The following is a 21,558-nucleotide window of genomic DNA, read 5'->3' as shown; positions in this document are numbered from 1 at the left end:
ACTTGCTGCCTTGTGGCCAGCGACTGTACTCGTACATTTTGCGGTCCTTGGAGGGAGCGCTGCCTCTTGCAGCCGGGCTCACTGGCTGGGGCGAGCCCGGGGAGGTGGAGGTGCCTGTTGGTGATGGCCTCTGGGATGCCATGGAGCAGTCCCACCCTGGTGCTGCTCCTCCAAAGCAGGGAAGCCTCCTGGCCTTGAAACCGTTGGCCCAGCAGACAGGGAATGGTCCCAAAGGTGGGGATGGGTCACTTGTGGACCAAGGTTACATCTTCGGGGAGAGGATTGTCAGGAGAAAGGAAGGGGAAGGCCACGGGGGGGGCGGGTTGAGCATCTGTGTGTGGAAAGCTGAATTTCTGGTACAAGATGAAGTATTAACATGACTGGCGTCACAAGGGACCTGGGCAGGCTCCAGGGACATTTTTGGAAGGAGGTAGCTGTCCTGGTCAAGGTGGGTCCCAGCAGCAGAGGGGAGTGAGGGGGAAAGAGGTTCTGGAGGGCACTAGGAGGTTGGAGATCAGTGTCTCAGTGGCAGCCAGCTCCAGATTGCTCCCTCCCAGTGCCACGTACAAGGACAGGCGGGGAAGGGAAGAGCTGGAGTCCGATGGTGTGGCTAAAAATCTGCTGAGGAGACGAGTGACATCTGGAACTGGGAAAGCTTCCCTGGTGAAGCCTCTGCAAGGGAGATGGGCTTCACCTAAGCCAAAAGGGCTTCGCCTGAAGAAGGTGTCATGGAAAGTGAGAGTAAAACTCCTCTAACACCAATGTAGTATTAAGAAGCAGGCATTCTTTTTATTGCAGCACTGGATGCACAGGGGATTGCTCCACCTAACGTGCACACCGAGTAAAGTGAAGATATGTATTAGATACAATAAAACATTTGCATATTCATAGTACACTACATATTCATTGTTATTGACACTTAGGATTGGTTATAAGTTTCTTGCTTCTAATGTAAATTAGTACACTTCCTCAGACAGCACCAATGAAGCCTCTTTATTAACTACGCATGCTCCCCAAGCGGGGTTTTGCCTTCTTTGGGGGGGCCATTTGAGTTGGAGATCGCGATCTCCCACTACCACAATTACCTCTGTCCTGCTTTCAGCTACTTTATTGTTGATGTCTGTGGGTTGTAACCTGTTATCAGCTTGGCTCCCTTCATGTCTAGAACTCCCCCTCTTGAAGGCCTCTCTCCACATTCTTGCCTACTGACTCAGATAACAGTGTCCCTTCTTCTCTCGTTTGTTCTTTTCCTGATCCTTCCCAACCTTGAGATGCCGGACTAAAGCATGTGCCTGTTTTTCTGTTAATTTAGCTGAATTATTTAACCCTTTGGTATCAGCTTCAATATACGTTCTCTCTCTATAGTTGCTCAACCATTTAGTCTAGTTATAATAAGGTATTTTCTAAAGCGAGTACTTATCAAAGGGTGAAGGGATGCCTAAGGTTAGCGAGACGAATCCCACATGCAATGGCTTAGACAAGTGCAAGGAGCTGTGGCCCAGGAGGGGACAGTGCCTGCCTCACCGCGGCACTCACAATAACCATGCAGTTGTGAGGGGGATGTGTTAGCCCTTGAAGTCCTGGATTATCCTAAAGTCATTTTCTGAACACGAGGGTATGAGTGCCTCCAACAGCTTTGCCAAAGGACAGTGGTCAGGTGTTTCAGGTGCTCTGTTCCACCGCTGTCTTTCTGACCTTGGCTCATGGGGATCTCTTTGAACCATAATACTGGATTCCCTGGATTTGCAATGCTTGGGGTGTGCATAGTCCTACTGGTCCTGGAGGTCTTACATTAATTGTCCCAGGAATGTCGATTTGAGGGCGTGGCTGGAAAACCTCAGTCCCAAACTGGGCTGGACAAGAAGGTGCAGGTGCTAAGAGTTGCGGGTGGCAGCTCTTCCCTGGGGAGCAGAAAGTCTGGCAACTCCTACGTAGGAGTATAAGTCACTAATTCAAGTTCTCAGCATCCCTGCTGCACCGAAATCTGGAAATGTGCGGGCAGATAAGTTTCCAGCACTATTGCTCTTTGGGTACCTAAACATTTATGGTGATGTCCCTGCATGCCACAGTCTTGACTGTGCTGACCCATGCAGAGCCTGACTCACATCCTCCGCGAATACAGGGGTTCGGCTGCGTGGCTTGCCTGATGCGGTGCACGTCAGAGGACAAAGCCAGTGGTGGTACCACGCCCCTGGGTACCCGCCCATTCGCTCAGCTGTTAAATAGCCTTAGCTGTAGCATGCAAGGCCACCCCGAGTTGTTCTTTGCCTTCCCAAAATTCTGTAAAACTGTTTGCTCCCACAAATCAGTGTTTACGGATCTTAAAAGCCTGTTCCCTGTCTTTGAGCTCTAGCACTGTCAGGACAAAACTCAGAGTGAAGCCCAGTCACTCCCTACGGGGCTGGCCTGATGTGGAAGCTGTTGGGGCTTACATCAGTCCAGTGAATGGGTCACACCTGAAACACCGTCCCCAGTCAGGACCGAGGTGGAGAAATCAGAGAGGGTCAGAGAAGCAGAGCTGGGCTGATTTAGCTGGGTGAAGAGGGGGTGTCTGACAGCAGCCCATAACTCATCTCATGGCAACTATAAGCAATGGTGTCGAGCTCTTTTGGGCAGCACCAGATGATGTAACATGCAGCAACATCCAGTTTGTGGCTCAGGAAGTTTAGGTTAGGTGTTAGGAAAAGATCCTTCTGCAGAGGGAGGTGGAGCTCTGCAAGAGGTCACTAGAGATGTGACCTCCATCCTTGGAGGGTTTCAAAGCCCAACCAAGCAAAGCACAACCAACCTCATCTGGTATTAACAATAATCCTGCTCCCAACAAGATATTGCATGAGAGCAATGCAGTACTTGTATGAAATAACATCTATAATCCAGTCTCTCATAGGCAGAGAGTTTAGATGTCTCCAAACATTTCCCCTCGGCTACCTGCACCTCCTCCTCTCAGCCCAGGAATGACACTGACAGTGACGGAAATAAAATTTGTAACAAAAACAGCCTCTTGCCACTGAAATTCATGTTTTCTGTCAATGCTCTATGTTCCTTTTCTAATATATTTTCCAATTCTCTCTTAAATGCTCGACCATTTCTTCCAGAAGAACACCAGGAAGGCTTGCAGGTATTTAAGATATACATGGACTACTACTGCTAGATCACCACCTATCTGCTGGCAGGACAGTCCAGCTTGGGGATGCTGAGGCTTGTGCTAAGCCCTGTGCTTTACGGAAATGCGTGTATGGATGTAGTCAGTGACCACCTCCTCTGCATTTCTAGGCCTTGGATGCTGACCGAGCTGTGCTGCAGAAGATGAGGAAAGCAGCCAAGGCGGAGCACAGCTGTGGACAAGGTCAGGGCAGAACGGAGCCTCAGGAAGGGAGAGATGGCGATGGATGGATAAGGGGAGTCCTTGCTGCAAGTCGAGTTGACCGCAGCAGGGAATATGGGTCTCAGGGGTCCCTATAGCTGGGGGGTGGTGGCGGGGGCAGCAGGAGGCAACAGGAGCCAGCCCGGATGCATGGGCAGAACCAGGCTTGGTGACTCCCAGGAGGGAGGCAGGGGTTGGGTGTCCACCCTGACCTTCCCCCTGCACTCGCTGGAGACCATCCATGTCCCCCCAGACCTCATCAGCCACCTCGAAGCCCACATTGCTGCCCAGGAGAAGTTCTCAGCCAACTACCAGCTGGAGGGTGAGGAGCAGCTGGCCAGCGCCTTTAGCACCTTTGCTGCCTTCTCCCGGGAGATGCTGACCTCTATCAGGAGCTTGGTAGGCAGCTCTGTCCCCTGCGTGTACATCAGCGTGGGGCCCCTGGCTTGCAAGGGGATGCTGGTGGGGGTCCTCAGGAAGAGCAGCAGGCTCTGGGTCACAGCCTGGTGGTCCAAGCTCATCCCCTTCGCCAGATGGAGGTGGGAGGCCATGGCGTGCAGTTGCAGAGCCAGTGGCCCAGCCTGCATGGTCAGGGCTGTCTGTGCGAACCTCTGAGGCTGCGCAGAAGAGGCCTCTGGAGGTCTCCTGTCCACCATCCTGCTTGAAGCCATGCTCTCGCCAACACTGGATCAGGATGGTGGTGGTTTTTCAGCCTGGTAGTTTCCAAGGATGGAGGTTTTCAGCTGACTGTTGTCCAAAGTGGTTCCTCTGCAGGCTCACAAACAGCTCAGCTTTCTCAGCACAAGGAGCGGTGCAGGGGTGCAGTGCCAGCGGTGTGATCTCTCTCTCTTTCTTTTCCAGTGGCAGAGTTTGTACTACAACATTAACTTTTCCCTGGAGTCATTAATAAAGGGTGACATGAAAGAGCTCAAAGGGGTAAGCAGGGGCTGAGCGGGCTGCACGGAGGTGGAGCTGGTGAGTGAGTGGCTGGAGACAGAGCGGGTACCAGCTGTGGGGTCTCATCCCTGGCTCTCCGCCGGCAGGGGTACGCGTTGGAAGGGCAGGTCTGCCTGCACCTCCGGTGTGCCGGATCCTGCTCTCTCCTGAGGCTGGCACCTCACACCACAGGTCAGGCTAGGGGTGCCCCTTAGCTGGGACCTCTGCCCGTTTGCAGGCACCTGCCTGAATCCGGAGGAGTCTGGTGGCATTTTCTATGCGGGGAGAAAAATCAGGGTGTTGTGCACCAAATATTGTGCTCTTCTTTGGCCATCAGTGAACAAACTCCCCCCCAATCTCCTAGTGAGGTTCCCACCTCACCCCCAGACCCACCTGCGGCTCTTGCCTTTACATGTGGGAGCAAATGTGTGTCGCTGTGACTCTGAGTGTGCCCCTGTGTATCTACCGGCTGCAAGTCCCTCTCAGAGATCCCGAAGTGACCACGCAATTTGATCTTCAGCACGGTAGAGATATCAGCGAGCACAACAGTGCTCAGCCGTATAGATTTTAGGAAAAGCATCAAACTCATATTTAATATTTGCTTTTTTTAACCAATGGGAAGGTTGTCATGATCCTTGGTAAGTCCGCACACACGTTCATACCCTTACGTCCTGGTGGCTGTACTGAGGCCATCAGCTCTGCGCGAGTGCCCCGGTGCCTTTGCCTGCATAGGGGTGCCTGCGGGTGTTTGGGGTGTGGATGCTGGACAGATCCTGACCGTGATGCTGGAGCAAGGTCACTGTCGAGGGATTGCTGATCGTAGCCTGCATCTAACGTGGTAAAGCAGCTGCCAGTTGTGACCTGGCACCATTCCTCCCTGGGTGATTTTAGGCACAGAGACTCTCCGAGCAGGGTATGTACAACTTGAAACAGTACAGCAATTATTTATCAGCTGATGTACACACAAGGTTGTTAGGATTTAATGAGTTTGATGCTCAGCACCATGATGAGACACCTGAGGACTCACGCTGCCCAGGCAGACCAGCCCGGGAGGAGCAGGGACAGCGCTGCTGCTCCCTGCAACAGATTCTTGTTCTCGGTCATTGCTGTCTTCCACCAGACCTGCTGAGACTCTGGCAACCCCCCTGTGTTTTCTTCTTTTAGGCTTTTATATTTTCCCTCTTGAATCATTGAGCTAGTAATGAACCTGTTTCAGCAACACAAACTCCATAATTTTACCTTTTTAATCTTGTATGGTTCCACTCTATAGATTTTCTCCCAGCTCTGCAGCTTCCTCAGATGCTTGACGAAGGTTTTGCAGCTGGGCTGTATCAGAGCTGGGCTGCGGGTCCTTGAGCAAACAGCTGAATCTCTGGGAAAGTTTTGGACAGGATTGCAGAAAGGAGGATGGGAACTGTGGCAGGGTTTGGGGACTTCCAAAGGACTAATTGCCAAATACTGGAACAAATTATGAGCATTTAGGCATCTGTTTGGAAGTTTGTGCTATACAGGAGCATGGAAGTGGAAGGAGAGAGCAAATTCTGGAACTTCTGGTGTGAAGTAAATTGATAAAACAGTATAAAGTACTAAGGAAAAATTTCACTATTTGCATTCTTAAGGATGATGTCAAGAAGACTGGGAACCAAGAAAACAGGCAGAGAGAGAGGAAAAAAACCAGCTGCCCACAAGGAGTCATAATTAAGCTGAGGGCATTTCTAATGGGATCCAACAGGAATCAGAAGCTGACCTTAATCAGTTTGACATTTTTATTAGAATGGAGATAAATGCAAGATCTGTCCCGACAAGGTTCTGCCTTGACATAAATAAAGAAGTTTTGCCTCGAGGGACAGAGAGGCGCTGGGACAGGGACTCAGAGAGGCTGTGGGATCTCTGTCTTTGGGGTCTTTCAACACCTGCCTGCACAAAGCCTGGTCTGAACTCAGTGCTGTCCCTGCCTTGGGAGGGAGGTTAGACTAGAGACCTCCTGAACCAACCTGATTTACTCTTCCTTTCTTTGATACAGAGGTTTGCAGAGCAGCAAGTAGTGAGAACAGGGCAGGACACAGGTGATCTGAGTAAACGCATTTAATAGACAAACACAGGTGAACGTACCAAGACGATAACCACTGGAGAGAAGCACACAAAGTCAAATGAGAAACAAATGATTAGCAAGACTAGTTCAACATTAAATGAATACCCTGGGAAGAATCAGACTGTGCTGATGTTGCCAGGTTTGGGTGGGTTTCTGATGTCTCTCTTGGTGGTGTTTCGGTTAAACATGACGTTCTGGCTTCAGCAAGTGAGAAGCTGGTTGGTGCTTTCTGGCTTGCGCATGTCTGAGCAATTCCTTTTGCCCTAAAATTGTGAGTCTGTGAAAGACGTTACAGCTGGGTACCAATACGTACGTACCTATGTGATGTACACATGCGTGATGTACGTTTTGGAGCCGATGTGTGTTTGCGGGTGTGTGCAAGCGTGTGCCCGTGAGTGAATCTGCACTGGTGCCACACTTTGCTGTGCGCTGAGGAGAGGCGAGGACCTTGCTGGGGAGGGACAGTGCTGAGGACAGCCGTGTCCTGGATCTGCAAGGGCCTTTACGCTAGGGTGACCCGGCTTTTTTGAGGATGAGGAACGCTCTGTCCTAGTCGTAGTCATTAAACGATGCCTTTGGCTCTTCCTAGGAGTTCAAGAAGCCCTTTGAGAAGGCCTGCAAAGACTATGAGAGCAAACTGTAAGTCTTCAGGCTCCCTCACCCTGAGGCCTGGACTTGGAGGCTGGTTTTTGTCTGCCTGCACAGTAAGCAGTCAGATGGAGCCTTTCACCTGTCTCCCCTCTTCCCTCCAGCGCCAAGATTGAGAAGGAGAAGCGTGAGCTGGCGAAGCAGCACGGCATGGTGCGGAGCGAGGTGAGTGGGGGCGAGATCGCCGAGGAGATGGAGAAGGAGCGCAGGATCTTCCAGTTGAACATGTGTGAGGTAAGGACAGGGACCAGCCTATGCTGCACAGAGTGGTGTTAGAGTTTCTGAATCGGCACCCAAGGAATGAATTTCCCTTCCTTCGGTGCACAGCGACTGTGCCGCAGCCCCGGCAGGGCCCCGTCTGTAGCGGGCAGACATGAGCAGCGACTCTCATGCTGGTGTTTCTCACTTGCCCTCCAAACTGAGATTGTTTCAAAGCAGTTTTTTTTGTCCAAATCCACACTGATTTTTCATTTAAGGCTATCTTTTGTCCCTAGTCAGTGAGTGATGCATCTGCCCAGGGTATTGCAGGTCCTTTTCTGCCTTCTGGGGAGGCTGAAGCCCCCCAGGCTCTGCCCTGGGCACCGCACAACGATTTCATTCCAAGTATCCAACTCCTTGTAATTATGTGTTGGAAACAGTTACTGTTTCTGTGCTGGAACTGCTGTTCTACTCCAAACACCAGGAGCCCCTGTGCTATGGAGCTGCACTGTCCTCCAACAGGGCCAGCGGGTCAGGTGGGGGTTTCAGTCTGTGCTGGTGGGAGTCCACGGGTAGGATTTGGATTCCTGAGAGGGTGTCTTCTAGGAAACACTTCTGATGGATTGAGGGTGTTTTGAATGATCCCCTTACAGTACATACAGGGAAGCCTGAGGCTGGACACATTGAACACGTATTTTGGAAGGTGATTTACCATGTTGGACTGTGGGTCTTCTGCAAATGGTTGTTAGTAGGTTGCTGTTTTTGCAGTAGTTGCAATATCAAGAGAGATGATGCTGGTGTTGGACTAGTCTAGAGACGGATGGAGAAATACTTTACCCGTTTCACAGCACAACACACTGTTTCATGTTGTCAGTTCAGTGACTGAAAGGGCCAGTGTTGGTTTTCAGGATGGAGGATGGGCTGGGTGAGGTGGCAGACAGGTTTGGGCTGGAAATCTGAACCTTCAGCTCACTTCTGAAGGCCCTGAAGGCAGGCTGAGATGCCAGCTGTGTGCGGGATACAGGCAGGCGGGCTCGCAGCACTGACGCCATGGGTAGGGTCAGGTGGAAGTGGTGCAGTTCATGGCGCAAGTCTAGTGGGTCTTGGAGGAACTTGGCTCTTGAGCAATGAGATTTGAAGATCTGTATGAAAGCTGGCCATTCGTCAGTGACAGCTCCATGAATGATGAATCTTAGCGGGTGTATTAACTGTTTGCCCTGTGTAAGTAAAGCCCAGCAAGCCCAGGGTCCATGACACCACGTGGGTCCACCACACCACATGGGTCCACCACTCTGTTGGCCAGGTCAAGGTACTGGGCCCAGCTTACCACCATCTTCTGACCCCATAAAAGCCACATGAGCAGCTCCTATCAGGGTGTGACTGCTGGGATGGGTCACAACGCACTGCGGGGACGGGGGGCGGGGGGGGAGGATGATCAAAAAGTGCATAAAAAGCATTTCTGTCTAAGCTACAAATTCAGTCCCTGTGTTCTTTTCCATTCAGTATCTAATCAAAGTGAATGAGATCAAAACCAAGAAAGGGATTGACCTGCTGCAAAACCACATCAAGCACTGCAGCTCTCAGTTCAAGTAAGAGCGACCGGTACCCTGCCTGCATGCCCCTTCTCTCCAGAAGTGCTGGTTGTAGAGGGGACCTGGGGGTGCCTTAACTTGTGGGACCTGGATTCCTGCAATTGCCTTGGCCTGTCCTGTAGCTTGCTAAAAGTCCTCTTCTCCTGGAGGTGATGGAGGCAAGGATCTCAATGGGGGGGTGTTTCCTCTCTTTACTCTGACATTCTCATAAGCCAGTGTAAAGCAGAAATCTGGGATGCAAAGAGGACAGAGTGCTGAGCACTCTCCCTGAATTTAACTGCCTCCAAATCTTTCTAAAATAAATTTCCTGAGAAAGATTTTTTTTCAATTATGAAGTGGAAGTGCTGCCTGCTGAAGGCATGATGGGCTCTGAGGTGGGAGCCTGGGGTCTGTAGGCTTCACAGCCAGAGCATGGTTTCAGGACTTGCCCTTACGTTAACCTCTCCTCTCAGTTTTTTCCAGGAATGTTTAAACACAACAGCAAAACTTAAGAAGTTTACAGAGAAGCTCATCCCAGAGCTGCAGAGTGTGAGCATTCATCTGAAGTTGGGTGCGGGGAGCAGGAGCAGGCTGGAGAGCAGGGATGTCTTCCCCAGGGCCTCCTCTTCCTCTGCAGAAGCAGAACTGAGGCCTTTCACAGCTCTTCGTATCTGTTGATCACTATGTCCTGATCCTCTGATGTGCAGTGGCCTGTGGAGGGGTGAAATGCAGCCATCACTGGGAGTGGGAAAATTATGGTGCCACATCCCAGGGCACAGACTAGGAAGAACAGACCTAAGTCTGGGTACCAAGGAGATCCTGACGTGTTTATCTGCCAAAGCCCTAGCTGCTCTGCAGACTTCTAGATTTTTCATTTATGCTCTTAGTTTTCCGTGGCTGTTGCTGCCAAATCAAGCTCAAAATGCCTTTCCTCGAGGGCTTTGTTTTGCTGTAGAGGAGGGTCATGTAAGCCTTGTGAACTCTAGCTTTTGACTTTGAGCTCTGTCAGTCATACGTGGCCTGGAGACAACAAGGCGTTTTTCCAGGTCGCAAGGCTTTCAGAGACAGTCTGAACACTCATGTCCCGGGTGGTGTGATGTCCTCCAAGTGCAGCAGAAGATTTATGTTGGTTTCCCAGCATTTTTAGACCTCTGTTCCAGTTTGCTTGGGCTTGCTTATCCTTCTCCATACTTCCTTGCAAGTCAAAATTTGCAGAGCTTTGGGACATGGTCCTCACCCAGATACTGTGACAGCATCACTTGTAGTTGTCTCACCTGGTCCTGCAGTGCAGGTGTCCTCTGGGTATCTGCTGCTTTGTTTGACTTAATCTGCTTCAGGGGTGTTACCCTGCTTGTTCCATAATTTGTAATCATTCATATTAAAATTCATTATGTAAATAACAAAAAGAGGGGAGACGCTACCCCAGGCAGGGTAATCGAGCACAGCAAGCAGTATCTTATGGATCCCTCATGCAGACAAACCCCCAGGCTCCATTTCACGGCCACATTCCTGTGCCAAGGTTCATCAACCTTTTGATGGCTTGGAGACGTTTTAATTATTTTAATTACCAACACTACCAAGGGAAAAAAAAACAACCACCATGGTGATCTGCAAGCTGTTGGTTGCTTTTATACTGTGGAGAGCTGCAACAGCTGTTTGCTCAGTAAAATGCAGCCTGTTTTCCTGTGGTCTCATGTTGCAGGAGTCCTGGCGCTGGGGACATGCCTGCTCCCTCCTCTCCACTAGTTCTCCACTGAAATGCTTCTTGCACATGCCACATACCATGGCACTGCAGGGGATGAGTGGCGACCTCCCACCGCAGGAATGGGGCTCGGTGCATCCCACGGACATGAGGAGGCAGGGAGGGCAGCGGGTGGCGTGGGGGCACCTCCGCTGCACCTGGGAGAAGGAGTGGGATGCCACAGCTGAGGCAGGAGCCTCCTTCTGCCATGTGAGCGGCTCACAGTGCTCTGGTGCCTTTCAGATGAAGATCAGGCAGGACGAGGAGAAGAAGCAGCTCTGCTCTCTGCGGGATCAGCTGAAATCGGTGTTGCAGCTGGAGCAGAAAGAGGTAAAGGCTGGTGCTTCTAGCAAGGGAATGCGGGGTGGTGACGGCAGAGGGAATGGCATGGCAGCTGCTTATATAGTGCCTGCCTGCCGACGCAGAAAGCCGCAGGGTTTCTGGTGGGCTCTGGAGGAGCACAGAGTCCCTGGCAGTCCCATGAGGACATGCCCTTGGTTGCCAGCGGCGCTGATGGGGTCGGGCCTCACTGCTAGTTCTCTCCTTCTGCCAGGACCCTGGGAACAAGCAGGCAGGGTACAACATGCACCAGCTGCAAGGGAACAAGCAGTACGGCACGGAGAAGTCAGGGACCCTCTTCAAGAAAAGCGATGGGTAAGTTGGGATCCAGCATGCCCCTTTCAATTGTGCTTTGGGGACTTGGGGCCAGAGCAGGGCTCACCCACACCAACCTCCTCTCCCTGGGGTGGCCACAAGGCAGAGCAACAGGACCAGCATACATGAAGGTGTGCCCCACACTGTCCCAGCCTCCAACAGCTTTCAACACAGAGCTCCAGGCAGCTTGTGTCCATCTTTTAGTTCTGAGGACAGTCCTCTCCTGTGAAGCTGCCCAGTGTCCTCTCAAGCCCTGAGAGCGCTGGGAGTGAGGACCCCTGCACCCACCATAGGAAGCCAGAACCAGCTCCCCGTCTTTCCTTCCAGCAGGGATCCTGCCACCTTCATCCAACACCCCAAGGTCTTGTGCTGGGAGGGACGGGGAAGGGTCGGTTCTTCTCCCCCTCTCCCAGGCACTCATTGCTTTCCAGAACCCCCTCCATCGCCTCTGCTCCAGGATGAGGAGCCCTGACCCCTCCACCCTTCCTGGGTGGGAGACACTCAGGGGTCCACTGGGGATTTATATATGGTCTTGGTGATGTTTTCTGCTCTTTTCTCCCTTCCCTTCCTCCTCAGCCCTGCCCCGTCCTTTGCCTTTTAAACCCCTCTGCCCTCACATTGGGCTCAGCTCCCCGACTGTGAGAACTGGGGAAACGAGCAGAAATGTAGAGTGAATTAGACACAGCATGGGTCAGTGCAGCCTTGGAGACGGCATCATGGGCCAGAGGGGAGAGAGATCCAGCAGATGTTCTGTGCTCCTCGCCCAGAAGTCAGACTCTGAGCTCCTGGAAAACACTCCTCTCTCTTTGGAAAGAGGATCATGTCCCACCACTGCATGGGAGTATTCTTGCTGGGAATCACAGGGGTCCTGCGCAGGGAGACTTGCACACCTGGAAAGGGCTGTGAAGTGTCCTAGAAAAACCTGAAACTGGACAGAAAACAGTGAACTGGGGCTCAGGAGTCTCCTTCACCGCAGACTGAAGTTCAGTCTCTCTCCTCTTTTGGGTGTATCTCTTCCACCTTTCCCCTGTGATATGGCACTGGAAAACCAACCTGGGAGCATTTTGGAGGTGATGGTCCTGGATGTTTGTTGAGGGCTTCTGCAAGAGGCTTGGTGCTCTGCTAGTAGGTCCTGCTGCCCCAGCTGATGCTCTGCACCTGTATCACCTTCACAGCAGCTGTGCTGCCTGTCCGTACAAGCTTGTCTTATGCCATATGACGGGTCCTTCTCAGCCCAGAACAGACCAAGAGTGACAGACCCCATCCATGGCAGTCCAGCAGGCATGTCTGATGAGAGCTGTGGACCCATGCTGTGCCTTGCATGGCACTCACATTTGCCAGCACTGCGCTGCATTGGATGTCTCCTCCTCCGTGTGTGTGTGTGTGTGTCCTCTCGGCTCACCCTCTGCTCATTTCCAGGTTGAGAAAAGTCTGGCAGAAGAGGAAATGCACCATCAGCAATGGCTACCTGACCATCTCTCACAGCGTGGTAGGAACTGCTTCTTCCACTCTGCTCTGCTCCTGCCTGGAAGCTGCTGCCCACCCCACAGGGTCCACAGGGCCTCCCTGGGGCTCACCGGAGCCCTTGTGCCTGCTGCTTGCTCTGCTGGGCTGCCCTGGCGTAAGAGGCTTTCTATTGAGACTTAGGCAACCCACGAGAGCTTTAGACAAACACGGGAGGTCCTCGCGTGTCTGTGTGCGTGGAGGGGCATGAGCCTGGGGACCTGGCTCCACTCATGGGGTGACTGTTGGCAAAGAAAAGGTCCATGTTGCTATTTCTTGCCTTGCTCCTGAGACTGGAGCCAAAGACAAAGTGCTGGGCACGAGGCAGATCTGCAGCTCTCCCTCCAGAGCCAGGCGGTGCTCGTCACTGCTGGACCGCAGCCCTTTGATGCTTCCTCATTCTGTTTGTAGCTCAACCGCCCACCAGCCAAGCTGAATTTACTGACCTGCCAGGTGAAGCCGAACACGGATGACAAGAAATGCTTCGATCTGGTTTCCCGTGAGTGCTGGTGCCTGCCCTGTGGTTCCTTCGGGAAGGGCCTGGAGAGGCGGGCAGTGCTTTGGACTGACTCAGAAAGCCAGTGAGGGCAGGGGCGAGGGGAAGCTCTACAGCTTTGGGCCAGCCTGGGGGGATTACCCTGGGGAAATTGTGCCAGGAGGCAGCTCTGCTCAGGAGCAGTGATGCACACAGAGGGTATGAGATCAGCAGCACTGCTGAGGGGCAGGGCAGGGCTCATGGGCACCACACAAGTGTGGTTCCTGGGCTGCAACATCCCTCGTTCCTGGTACAGGAGCAGGTCCCTTTATGCCTGGGGTCCACTGGGGAGGGGCTGAGTGAGACGGAGGTGGCTGTCACCCCAGGTACCAGGGCTGGAGATTGCTCCTGGCTCTGCTGAGCCCAGCTCAGGCATTTTGTGCCCTGCCGTGAGCCTGGCAGGCAAAACAATTGAGCAGGGTGCCTAGAGGAGACCGGCTCTGTGTGTTTTAGACAACCGGACATACCGCTTCCTGGCAGAGGACGAGCAGGACTGTGTCGCGTAAGTACTGGCAACGCCTCGCTGCGGACCGAAAACTGCTCCTCTGGCTGCTGATGAGGAGCCAGCTCTTTGGCTAATTGAGGAGCCAGCTCTTTGGCTAATTGAGCAGCACACCACAGCCCCTTCTTCGATGTCCTTCCCACCCTGACTGTGTCCCGGTCACTCGGGGTGGGGGCTGGCTGGCTGTGAACAGGACGTGGAGCTTGATGGAGGGTCCTGGCACCCAGTTTGCTGCTGGAGTCCTGTGCAGGACCTTTGTGTGTGGTGGCTGCTGTGCAGACTGGGGCAGAGCGGGATCTCCCCTGCAGCGGTGGGATGAGCCCCGCTGCCCTCCTCGCCCTGCAGCCCGAGCATGGCCGCCCAAAACCCTGCTCCTAAACCGCTTTCTGCCTGTGCAGCTGGGTGTCCGTCCTCAGCAACAGCAAGGAGGAGGCACTGAACGTGGCCTTCAGCAAGGCGCAGAGTGGAGGGGAGAGCAGCCGGGAGGAGCTGACTCGGGCCATCATCGAGGAGGTCAGAGGCATTCCCGGGAATGGGGAGTGCTGCGACTGCTCTGCGCCAGGTGAGAGCCAACCGGGTTTCTTTCCATGGGGCTGCCATGCTTCCTCCCCCCTGGACAGGACAGGCAGAGCTCTGCCCTGCCCTCTGCACCATCCAACTCCTGGAGACCTGCAGGCATCTGGGGTCTTGCCCTTCCCCTCTGTCCTGCTGGGGAGCTTCTACCCTGGGGTGGTGGGGGAGACCGGCGGGGAGGAGAGGTAGAAGACCTGTACGAGCCTGGCGGTCTTGTCTTTACAGATCCCACTTGGCTCTCCATTAACTTGGGCATCCTGATCTGCATTGAGTGCTCTGGGATTCACAGAGAGATGGGTGTGCATCTGTCCCGCATCCAGTCGCTGTCTCTGGACAAGCTGGCAACCTCCGAATTACTGGTAGGACATTGCCAGTGTGCTCTGTCCTCAAGCCTCCCCCTGCTTCTGCTGTGGTCTTCTTGAAAGTTAATTCAGTGGGTTTGTCACCTGCTAAACTGACCCCCACCCACCCGTAATTCCCAGGGTTTAGTGGTTATTGTGGCAGGAATTGTCATCTTCAAGGAAGGGAGGAGAGGAGAGGAGAGAGTCATTTCGCTGTTGCTGGGTCACCCGTCTCCCTCAGTCCCCTTCCCCCATCTGTTTCCCCCGGTGCCGCGGAGCCGTGGGGCAGGGCCAAGCTTGAAGTGGGGTAGAGCAGAGTGTGGGGCAGGCAGGGGGTTGGACACTTAGCATGGAGCTGCTTTAGGGCCAAGCTGCTCCAGGTGCTCATGGGTTTGGTAGGGCTGTGACGGGAGCTGCTGGCAGCCGGTGGGCAACAGGGCAAGGGATGGGAGTGTTTGGCAGGGATCATTGCTGGCCCAGATCTGAGCCCAGGGGTCAGTTTTGGGGTTGGTTGCATTGCTGGAGTTGGGAAATCTCAGCTGCAGGAGTCAGGGCAGAGTCTCGGGCCATCGGGCACACACATCCCGACACCCCTTGACACCCCCTCGATACCTGGTCAGGAGCTCAGCCTGGAGCTCCCTCTCCTGCTGCCACGTGTGTAGAGCTGTTGCGTGTCCTATGGCACCTCTAGCCTGGCTGTTTTGCAGCTGGTGAGGAATATCGGCAACTCTGGCTTCAACGACATCATGGAAGCGAATCTCCCCAGCTTTTCCCTGAAGCCCACGGTGCACAGTGACATGTGAGTTGCTCTGCGAGAGCTGTGTTTTGTGGGAGGTTAGATATGGGGCCCTCGCCCATGGGGACATGCTCTGCCGTCCTGTCTGCTCCCTGCAGTGACCAGGCACATGGCACTGCCCGATCTCCTCCCCAGATCGTAACTTCTCTTTAGAAGCAATTTCATCAAGCACAGCAGGAAAAAAAAAATTGATGAAGGAGGGAACAGTGAGGAAGAGTCAGCAGGACAGCTCAAGGATTGACCCTGAGGTCAGGACAAGGATTGAGGAATCAGTGCTGGAAAGGGAAAGGCAAGAAGAGAAACGTAAAATCCCAAGTGGCCCTGCCAAGCAGGATGACCCTGGCTGCACATCAGCAGGGCAGGGAAGGGCGGGAGGGTGGAGTGGGATGAGGGACAGGGACTTGCACGGTGCAGAGTAGTTCCCTCTGCCCAGTGGTGAGGGCCCTGGGTCAGCAGGATCAGCGTAGGCATTGAACAAGAACCTGCTGAGGATGCAGGAACCCTCGTCCTTCATCCCAGAGTGTCCCAGTCTCTAGGCTCTGTTGTGGTGTGGCTGGTACCAGCAATAGCTGGGGGGTTTCCCCTGGGCTTAGTGCAGTAAACCTGGGATGCAGCAGAGCTCTTGGGGGAAATACGTAGCTGAGGGGCTTATTGTCAGAGGCCAAGAGGACTTTCAGGAGGCTGGAGAGCAGGCAGATGAGGCATGATTATGTTCCATTACAGGCGTGTAAGTCCCAGCTAGGGCGCTGTTTAGACAGTGTGGCCCTGCCCCGCAGTGAATAGGTAGGTAAGGAACCGCACTTGGCAGGCGGAGAGCTGGGACATCAGGAAAATACAACTGGAACAGCGAGGTCAAGATCCAAGTTGCCATATCATCCCTTCCACTTGGATGCTGGGGAAACCGAAATTGCGTGAAATTAATAATTCAGCTCTTCCTCAATGGCTTTTTCTGTTTGGAGCACTCCTTTGTCCCCAGGGTACTTGCGGCCACCCCAGATCCTCTGGCCAGCCACTACTTCTGCTGTTCTTGACCTCTCCAGGGGGACAGTCCCAGCTTACTTGGCCAGCTCTTGTCTGGAATCTGTTCCTGAGCCATGGATACTCTCAGCCAATTCATGCCACATGGTGTTTTCCAGTTCTTGAAATTTCTGCTCGTTCCCCTAATTCTCACAGTTGGGAAGCTGAGCCCAGTACCAAAGTGTGAGGGCAGAGGGGTTTAAAAGGCAAAGGACGGGTCAGGGCTGGGGAGGAAGGGAAGGGAGAAAAGAGCAGAAAACATCACCAAGACCATATATAAATCCCCAGTGGACCCCAAAGCATCTCCCACCCAGGAAGGGTGGAGGGGTCAGGGCTCCTCATCCTGGAGCAGAGGCGATGGAGGGGGTTCTGGAAAGCAATGAGTGCCTGGGAGAGGGGGAGAAGAACCGACCCTTCCCCGTCCCTCCCAGCACAAGACCTTGGGGTGTTGGATGAAGGTGGCAGGATCCCTGCTGGAAGGAAAGATGGGGAGCTGGTTCTGGCTTCCTATGGTGGGTGCAGGGGTCCTCACCCCCAGCTATGGCCGTACTCCCGCTTTAAATGCATGACAGTCAAGTTCTCATTTAATTATGTAACTGGAGGAGAGGAAGCTTTAAGGTAACCACAGTGTTCTGTACGAGTTCCTACGAATGCTGCTGCAGAGGAGTTTGGGGAATGTGACAGAGAGAGGAAAGGTGCTAAACTGCCCGGTGGGTCTGAAGGAGAGAGAGGGAAGGGGGCTGGGGCAGCGGGAGAGGAGGGGATGGCCCTGGGATGCCCACTGGGTTGTTCTGTGGCCTCTAATGCCCTTTCGGCTGGTCTCTGCCAGGGCCTTTCGGAAAAATTTCATCATTTCCAAGTATGTCAAGAAGAAATATGCCAAGAAGAGCTCTGCTGCTCAGTGCTCCAGCCTCCCAGAAGCTGTGAAGGACAAGGACATACTTTCTTTGCTCCAAGCATATGCAGAGAACGTGGATTTGAGCGAGCCTGTGCCGACACCTCTGCAGGTATGGCCACCCGACCCGTGGGACCCTATGGCAAACAGCTTCGCCATCACCTCGCCAACCGGCCCATAAGGGTCCCTGTGCCCGGGAGGGGACAGCATTTTCTGGTGAAAACGGTACTTTCTGTGAGCGGGGAGCACCAGGCAGACTGGAGCAGGGTGAGGAACATCACGCAGCGGGAGGTTTTCTGGCTGCAAGCCCACAGCCCCCCTCCTGCTGTGTGATCGTGGGGGCCAGGAGTCATACCCACAAGCCCAAGGCTTTCCAATTTGTAACTGAGATTTACTTGTAAACTTCTGAGTGGCTTTTCTCAGGACATCCAAGTCTCGCTGTAGGCTGAAAAATCAGGGCAGCATTTTTTCCTGCGAAACAGCAGTGAGTCCTTCTGTAAGTGCAAGATGGGAGCACAGCCCCAACCCTCGGAGCTGTGGGCACCCCGCCGTGCCACTCCCTTTGCCGGTAAGGATGCCAGTGGGGGTCCTCCGGAGTAAGAGCGGAGGAGAAAAATGCTGCAGTGAGCAAGATGCACCATCAGTATAGGATGTCTTGGGACAACCTGGCAAGCGAGAAGCAGCTCCGCAGGGAGCAGCTGTTGCCCACCCTGGGGTTCTGGTGAGACGGTGGACTCAGCAAAGTTCAGATACTGACCTGGGGAGAGAAGTCACCTTTGGTTGCCTCAGTTTCTAAATGTGAAAAGGGGATGATTGATCCTTCTTCAGGAAGCCAAGAGCCATGGCTCTGCGCATCTTACCTAGGGTCTCACGAGCCTTGGGGGGCTCTGAAGAGACAGTCAAACCTGTTCATCTCTCAGGGATTTTAAATGTGTAAGGACAGTCTCTAAAGGCAGCATTCCTGTCCACGGTGGTGTAGGCAGACACAGTCTCATCCTTGCTGTATTTTTTTTGGTTACAGGAACCTGGGGAAACCATTCTCCACCTGGCAGTGGTGTTGTCTGATCGAACCTCTTTGCATATCGTTGATTTTCTTGTCCAGAACAGGTAAGCTCATGATACCCAGCTTGTTGTTGCTAAGCTCTGCTAGTGAAAGGTGCAAGACTGATAGTCTTCTCCAAAATGCTCCCAAAAAAGAGGGAAATCACCAGGGCAGGCCTCCCGGCAAACGTGCCTTGGTCTCGGCTTGAGGTAGCTTCCCCTAGATCAGAGGGGCCTTGGGTTCCCTCGTCTCCGCTGGGTTGAGGTGTGACGGTGGAGGTGACCACTTCTGGGTGGGAAGAAGGACACGTGGCAGTGTTTGCTGTGGCTGGGGCCGGTGGCTCTTCCCAGGGGTGCTGACATTATCCACCCTCTGCTGCAGCGGAGGTCTGGGAAAGCAGACGGCGGAGGGAAACACGCCGCTTCACTACTGCTGCTCTCACAACAAACCCGAGTGTGTCAAACTGCTGCTGAAGGCCAAAGCCAACATCACCATCCGTGAGTGGCCATGGGACACCCCCCCACCGAGTGTCTTCTCAGCTCTTCTGTGGAAACACCTCCCTAACCTTGCTAAAGCGCTCAGCAGTGCTCGCCTGCAGCTGGGGAGAGGCGGGTTGATGTTGGCGTTGGGTGGGGACCCTGCCCACGGGGTGACGGCCACAGCCCCAGGCTCTTCGTATGTCCAGTGAGGTGCCCTGCTCTGACACGGCTCTTAGCTGGCCCTCAAGGCTCAGTGGCGTTCACAAGGCAATTTGGGGTGCACGTGACCCTCTGCAAGCGGGGTGACCACATCTCACAGGTTCCTGTTTTCAACAGCCTAGGACAGAAGCAGTGGCTTTGCTCTCCAGCTTGGGGCAGGGGATGCTCCTCTCTGCTCCCCACGGGGAAACCAGCTTGTTCTGGGGCACTCTTGACCCCAGGGAGCTCGTGCCTCTGCCCCACTTCACTTGTCCCCCTCCCAGGCGGGCAGCCAGGGGCCTGCAGCTCTGTGGTGGGACTGTGCTGGAGTCCCAGAGCTGCAGCTCCCAGGGGAGCTGGGAGTTGCTCCAGTCACGGAGCTGCCGGAGGCCAGCAAGGCAAGCCCTGCCTGAGCTGCTCTTCCACCGCAGCACATGCACGGCAGGAGCCAAAACAGGCACTTGACTCATTTTCAAAGCAACGCTGGAGAGCAGCTCGGAGGGATGCCAAAGCACTCAGAGACGGTGTGTGCTGGTGCTCTGGAGTCCAGCTCACAGGTCCAGCCATTTATACTGTCCATGAATCTCCTCTTCCCAACACAGAAGTGAGCTTTAAAACTGGGGTCCTGGGTGAAATAGGAGGGCACAAATGTTTCCACCATCAAGTATCAGCTGAGCTGGTGGGTGTGTTGTGCTGTGCCTCCCGGGATGCTCCTGAGAGGCTCCTGTTTCCTGCTCCAGGCAGCGCGGTGGCAGCCTCTCGGAGGACAGAGAGACCCAGAGGAGCTGGGCGCATGTCCTCCCCGTCACACTGTGATTTGGCAACCAAATGTCTCACTGCCTCGGCCATGCTGGGCACAGCCATGCCTGACCTGTCTTTACTGACTGGGACCACTGGTACCTCAAGCATCTGGAGTCCGCACTGCAGACCCTGCCGCGGCTTTGGGGATGCTCTGTGGTCCCTCAGGGTGCAGACCTCTTGCTGTTCCCTTCTCCCACCCTCTCCCCCTTCCCCAGAGTTCCCCTCAGCCCACACCTCCCTAGCCAGGCTCGTGCTGCAGCTCTGCAAGGAGGGGTTTTGCAGAAATAGTAATGTTGCAGAGTTGCAACAACACCATCACAGGTCCCATCCTCAGACCTCCCAGGAGTGGAAGGGGGTTTTGTTTAAAAAGTGAAACTTTAGTAAAATGGGTGTTGCTTGTTTACACTTCACTTACACACCTGCTTGCAAGCACTGGGACCTGTGTGTCCACCAGGCACCAGGACACACATACTGGGTCTGCCCAAAGCTCTCTGCGGTGACGCAGAGGACAAGGGGTGCTGGCTGTGGAGTCCTCCTCTGCTTTTGTAGCCTTTAGACTTTGGCAGTGGCTGAGCTCTCTACCCTATCCCATCTCTGCAAGTCACCAGGATTTACTTGGACTCTTTTCTTTCCTTACCTGGGTGTTTCAGCTCCTGCCCTCTTCTTCATCTTCCCACCACCACCCCTTAATGGCCTGAGCCTTTCTTTTGGTCTGGGTTTGGGCTGCCCCTTCTTTTAGGCTTATTTGCCCCCAAATGCCCCAAACACAGCACTACTCTTCAATTTGCTGAGCCTAATGCAGACTTGTGGTGTTCAAGGCTGCTGTTTCCCCCCTCGCAGCTAACGAAGCAGGAGAGACAGCCCTGGATGTTGCCAGGAGGATGAGACATCCCCTGTGTGAAGAGCTGGTAAGACACTGTGTCTCATCATCCCTCTGGTTTCGGGACTTGTCCCAGCGGCAGAGATGTGGATGTGTCCTGCATGCCCCTCAGCATCTCCAGTGCGTGTGAGATGCAGAGGAGGGTGCGGAGGGGTCCAGCGGGCGCTGGCCCTGCTGGCATGAGGTCCCTCAGGGCAGAGTGGTTTGGGACAGGCCAGGCAGGGGCCACACCATGCCTGGACAGGGGAACCTGAGGCTGTGTGGGCTGAGCACATCTCCTCAGTGAGTCCAAGCCTTACTTCTGCCAAGTCCCGATTTGTGTGTTTGGAGAGCTTTGCGGAACCCCCTCGCTGCTGGGAAGCACCGCCCGCAGCTTGCAGATGTTGTTCTGATGGCGGGTGGTCAGAGATGGGGCCAGCAGCTGCCTGTGGGGCTGGTGGGGCAGGTCAGGGCTGGTGGGGGCCTCAGGGAGCTCCTCTGTGCCCCAGCTGCTGCAGGCCCAGAGCAATCAGTTCAACCCCCATGTCCACGTGGAGTATGAGTGGTGGCTGCGCCAAGACGACATGTATGAGAGCGATGAAGACCTGGACGAGAAGGTGAGGTGCTGACAGGCTCTGGCTTGGGGCCACACGTGCTGCCACTGACTCATTCCCATTGCGCTGGAGTGGGCTCCTGTAGCTGCCCAGCCGTACCTGCTCTGTCTAACCCACAAGTGTCCCTTTCCCAGCTGGGTCCTGTGAAGAGGGGCTCTGCTCGTTCCCAAAGCTGCTACCACCCCTCTGCCGCTGCCCT

The 21,558-nt window shown here is 54.1% G+C and overlaps 1 protein-coding gene across 1 annotated transcript in view; it reads left to right on the top strand.

The window, feature by feature from the left end:
- Positions 1-2,146: 2,146 nt before the first annotated feature.
- LOC104158625 (arf-GAP with SH3 domain, ANK repeat and PH domain-containing protein 2-like) overlaps positions 2,147-21,558 on the top strand; it is a 22,613-nt gene continuing 3,201 nt past the window's right edge. Inside the window, exons 1-23 of the mRNA XM_009696330.1 lie at positions 2,147-2,195; positions 2,700-2,722; positions 3,274-3,346; positions 3,618-3,763; positions 4,226-4,300; positions 6,982-7,031; positions 7,145-7,274; positions 8,742-8,827; positions 9,283-9,358; positions 10,794-10,880; positions 11,104-11,204; positions 12,624-12,693; positions 13,119-13,206; positions 13,696-13,744; positions 14,143-14,306; positions 14,543-14,676; positions 15,366-15,457; positions 17,301-17,478; positions 18,388-18,473; positions 18,790-18,905; positions 20,727-20,794; positions 21,255-21,362; positions 21,494-21,553. Of these exons, the coding sequence (XP_009694632.1) occupies positions 2,147-2,195; positions 2,700-2,722; positions 3,274-3,346; positions 3,618-3,763; positions 4,226-4,300; positions 6,982-7,031; positions 7,145-7,274; positions 8,742-8,827; positions 9,283-9,358; positions 10,794-10,880; positions 11,104-11,204; positions 12,624-12,693; positions 13,119-13,206; positions 13,696-13,744; positions 14,143-14,306; positions 14,543-14,676; positions 15,366-15,457; positions 17,301-17,478; positions 18,388-18,473; positions 18,790-18,905; positions 20,727-20,794; positions 21,255-21,362; positions 21,494-21,553 (2,109 nt within the window). The remainder of the gene's footprint in view (positions 2,196-2,699; positions 2,723-3,273; positions 3,347-3,617; positions 3,764-4,225; positions 4,301-6,981; positions 7,032-7,144; positions 7,275-8,741; positions 8,828-9,282; positions 9,359-10,793; positions 10,881-11,103; positions 11,205-12,623; positions 12,694-13,118; positions 13,207-13,695; positions 13,745-14,142; positions 14,307-14,542; positions 14,677-15,365; positions 15,458-17,300; positions 17,479-18,387; positions 18,474-18,789; positions 18,906-20,726; positions 20,795-21,254; positions 21,363-21,493; positions 21,554-21,558) is intronic.

This window comes from Cariama cristata, unplaced genomic scaffold (genome assembly GCF_000690535.1).
Source record: "Cariama cristata isolate BGI_N322 unplaced genomic scaffold, ASM69053v1 scaffold743, whole genome shotgun sequence".
NCBI classification, from domain to species: domain Eukaryota; kingdom Metazoa; phylum Chordata; class Aves; order Cariamiformes; family Cariamidae; genus Cariama; species Cariama cristata.
Note: the sequence above shows the minus strand (reverse complement) of the source record. Positions and strands in the feature narration are given on the sequence as shown.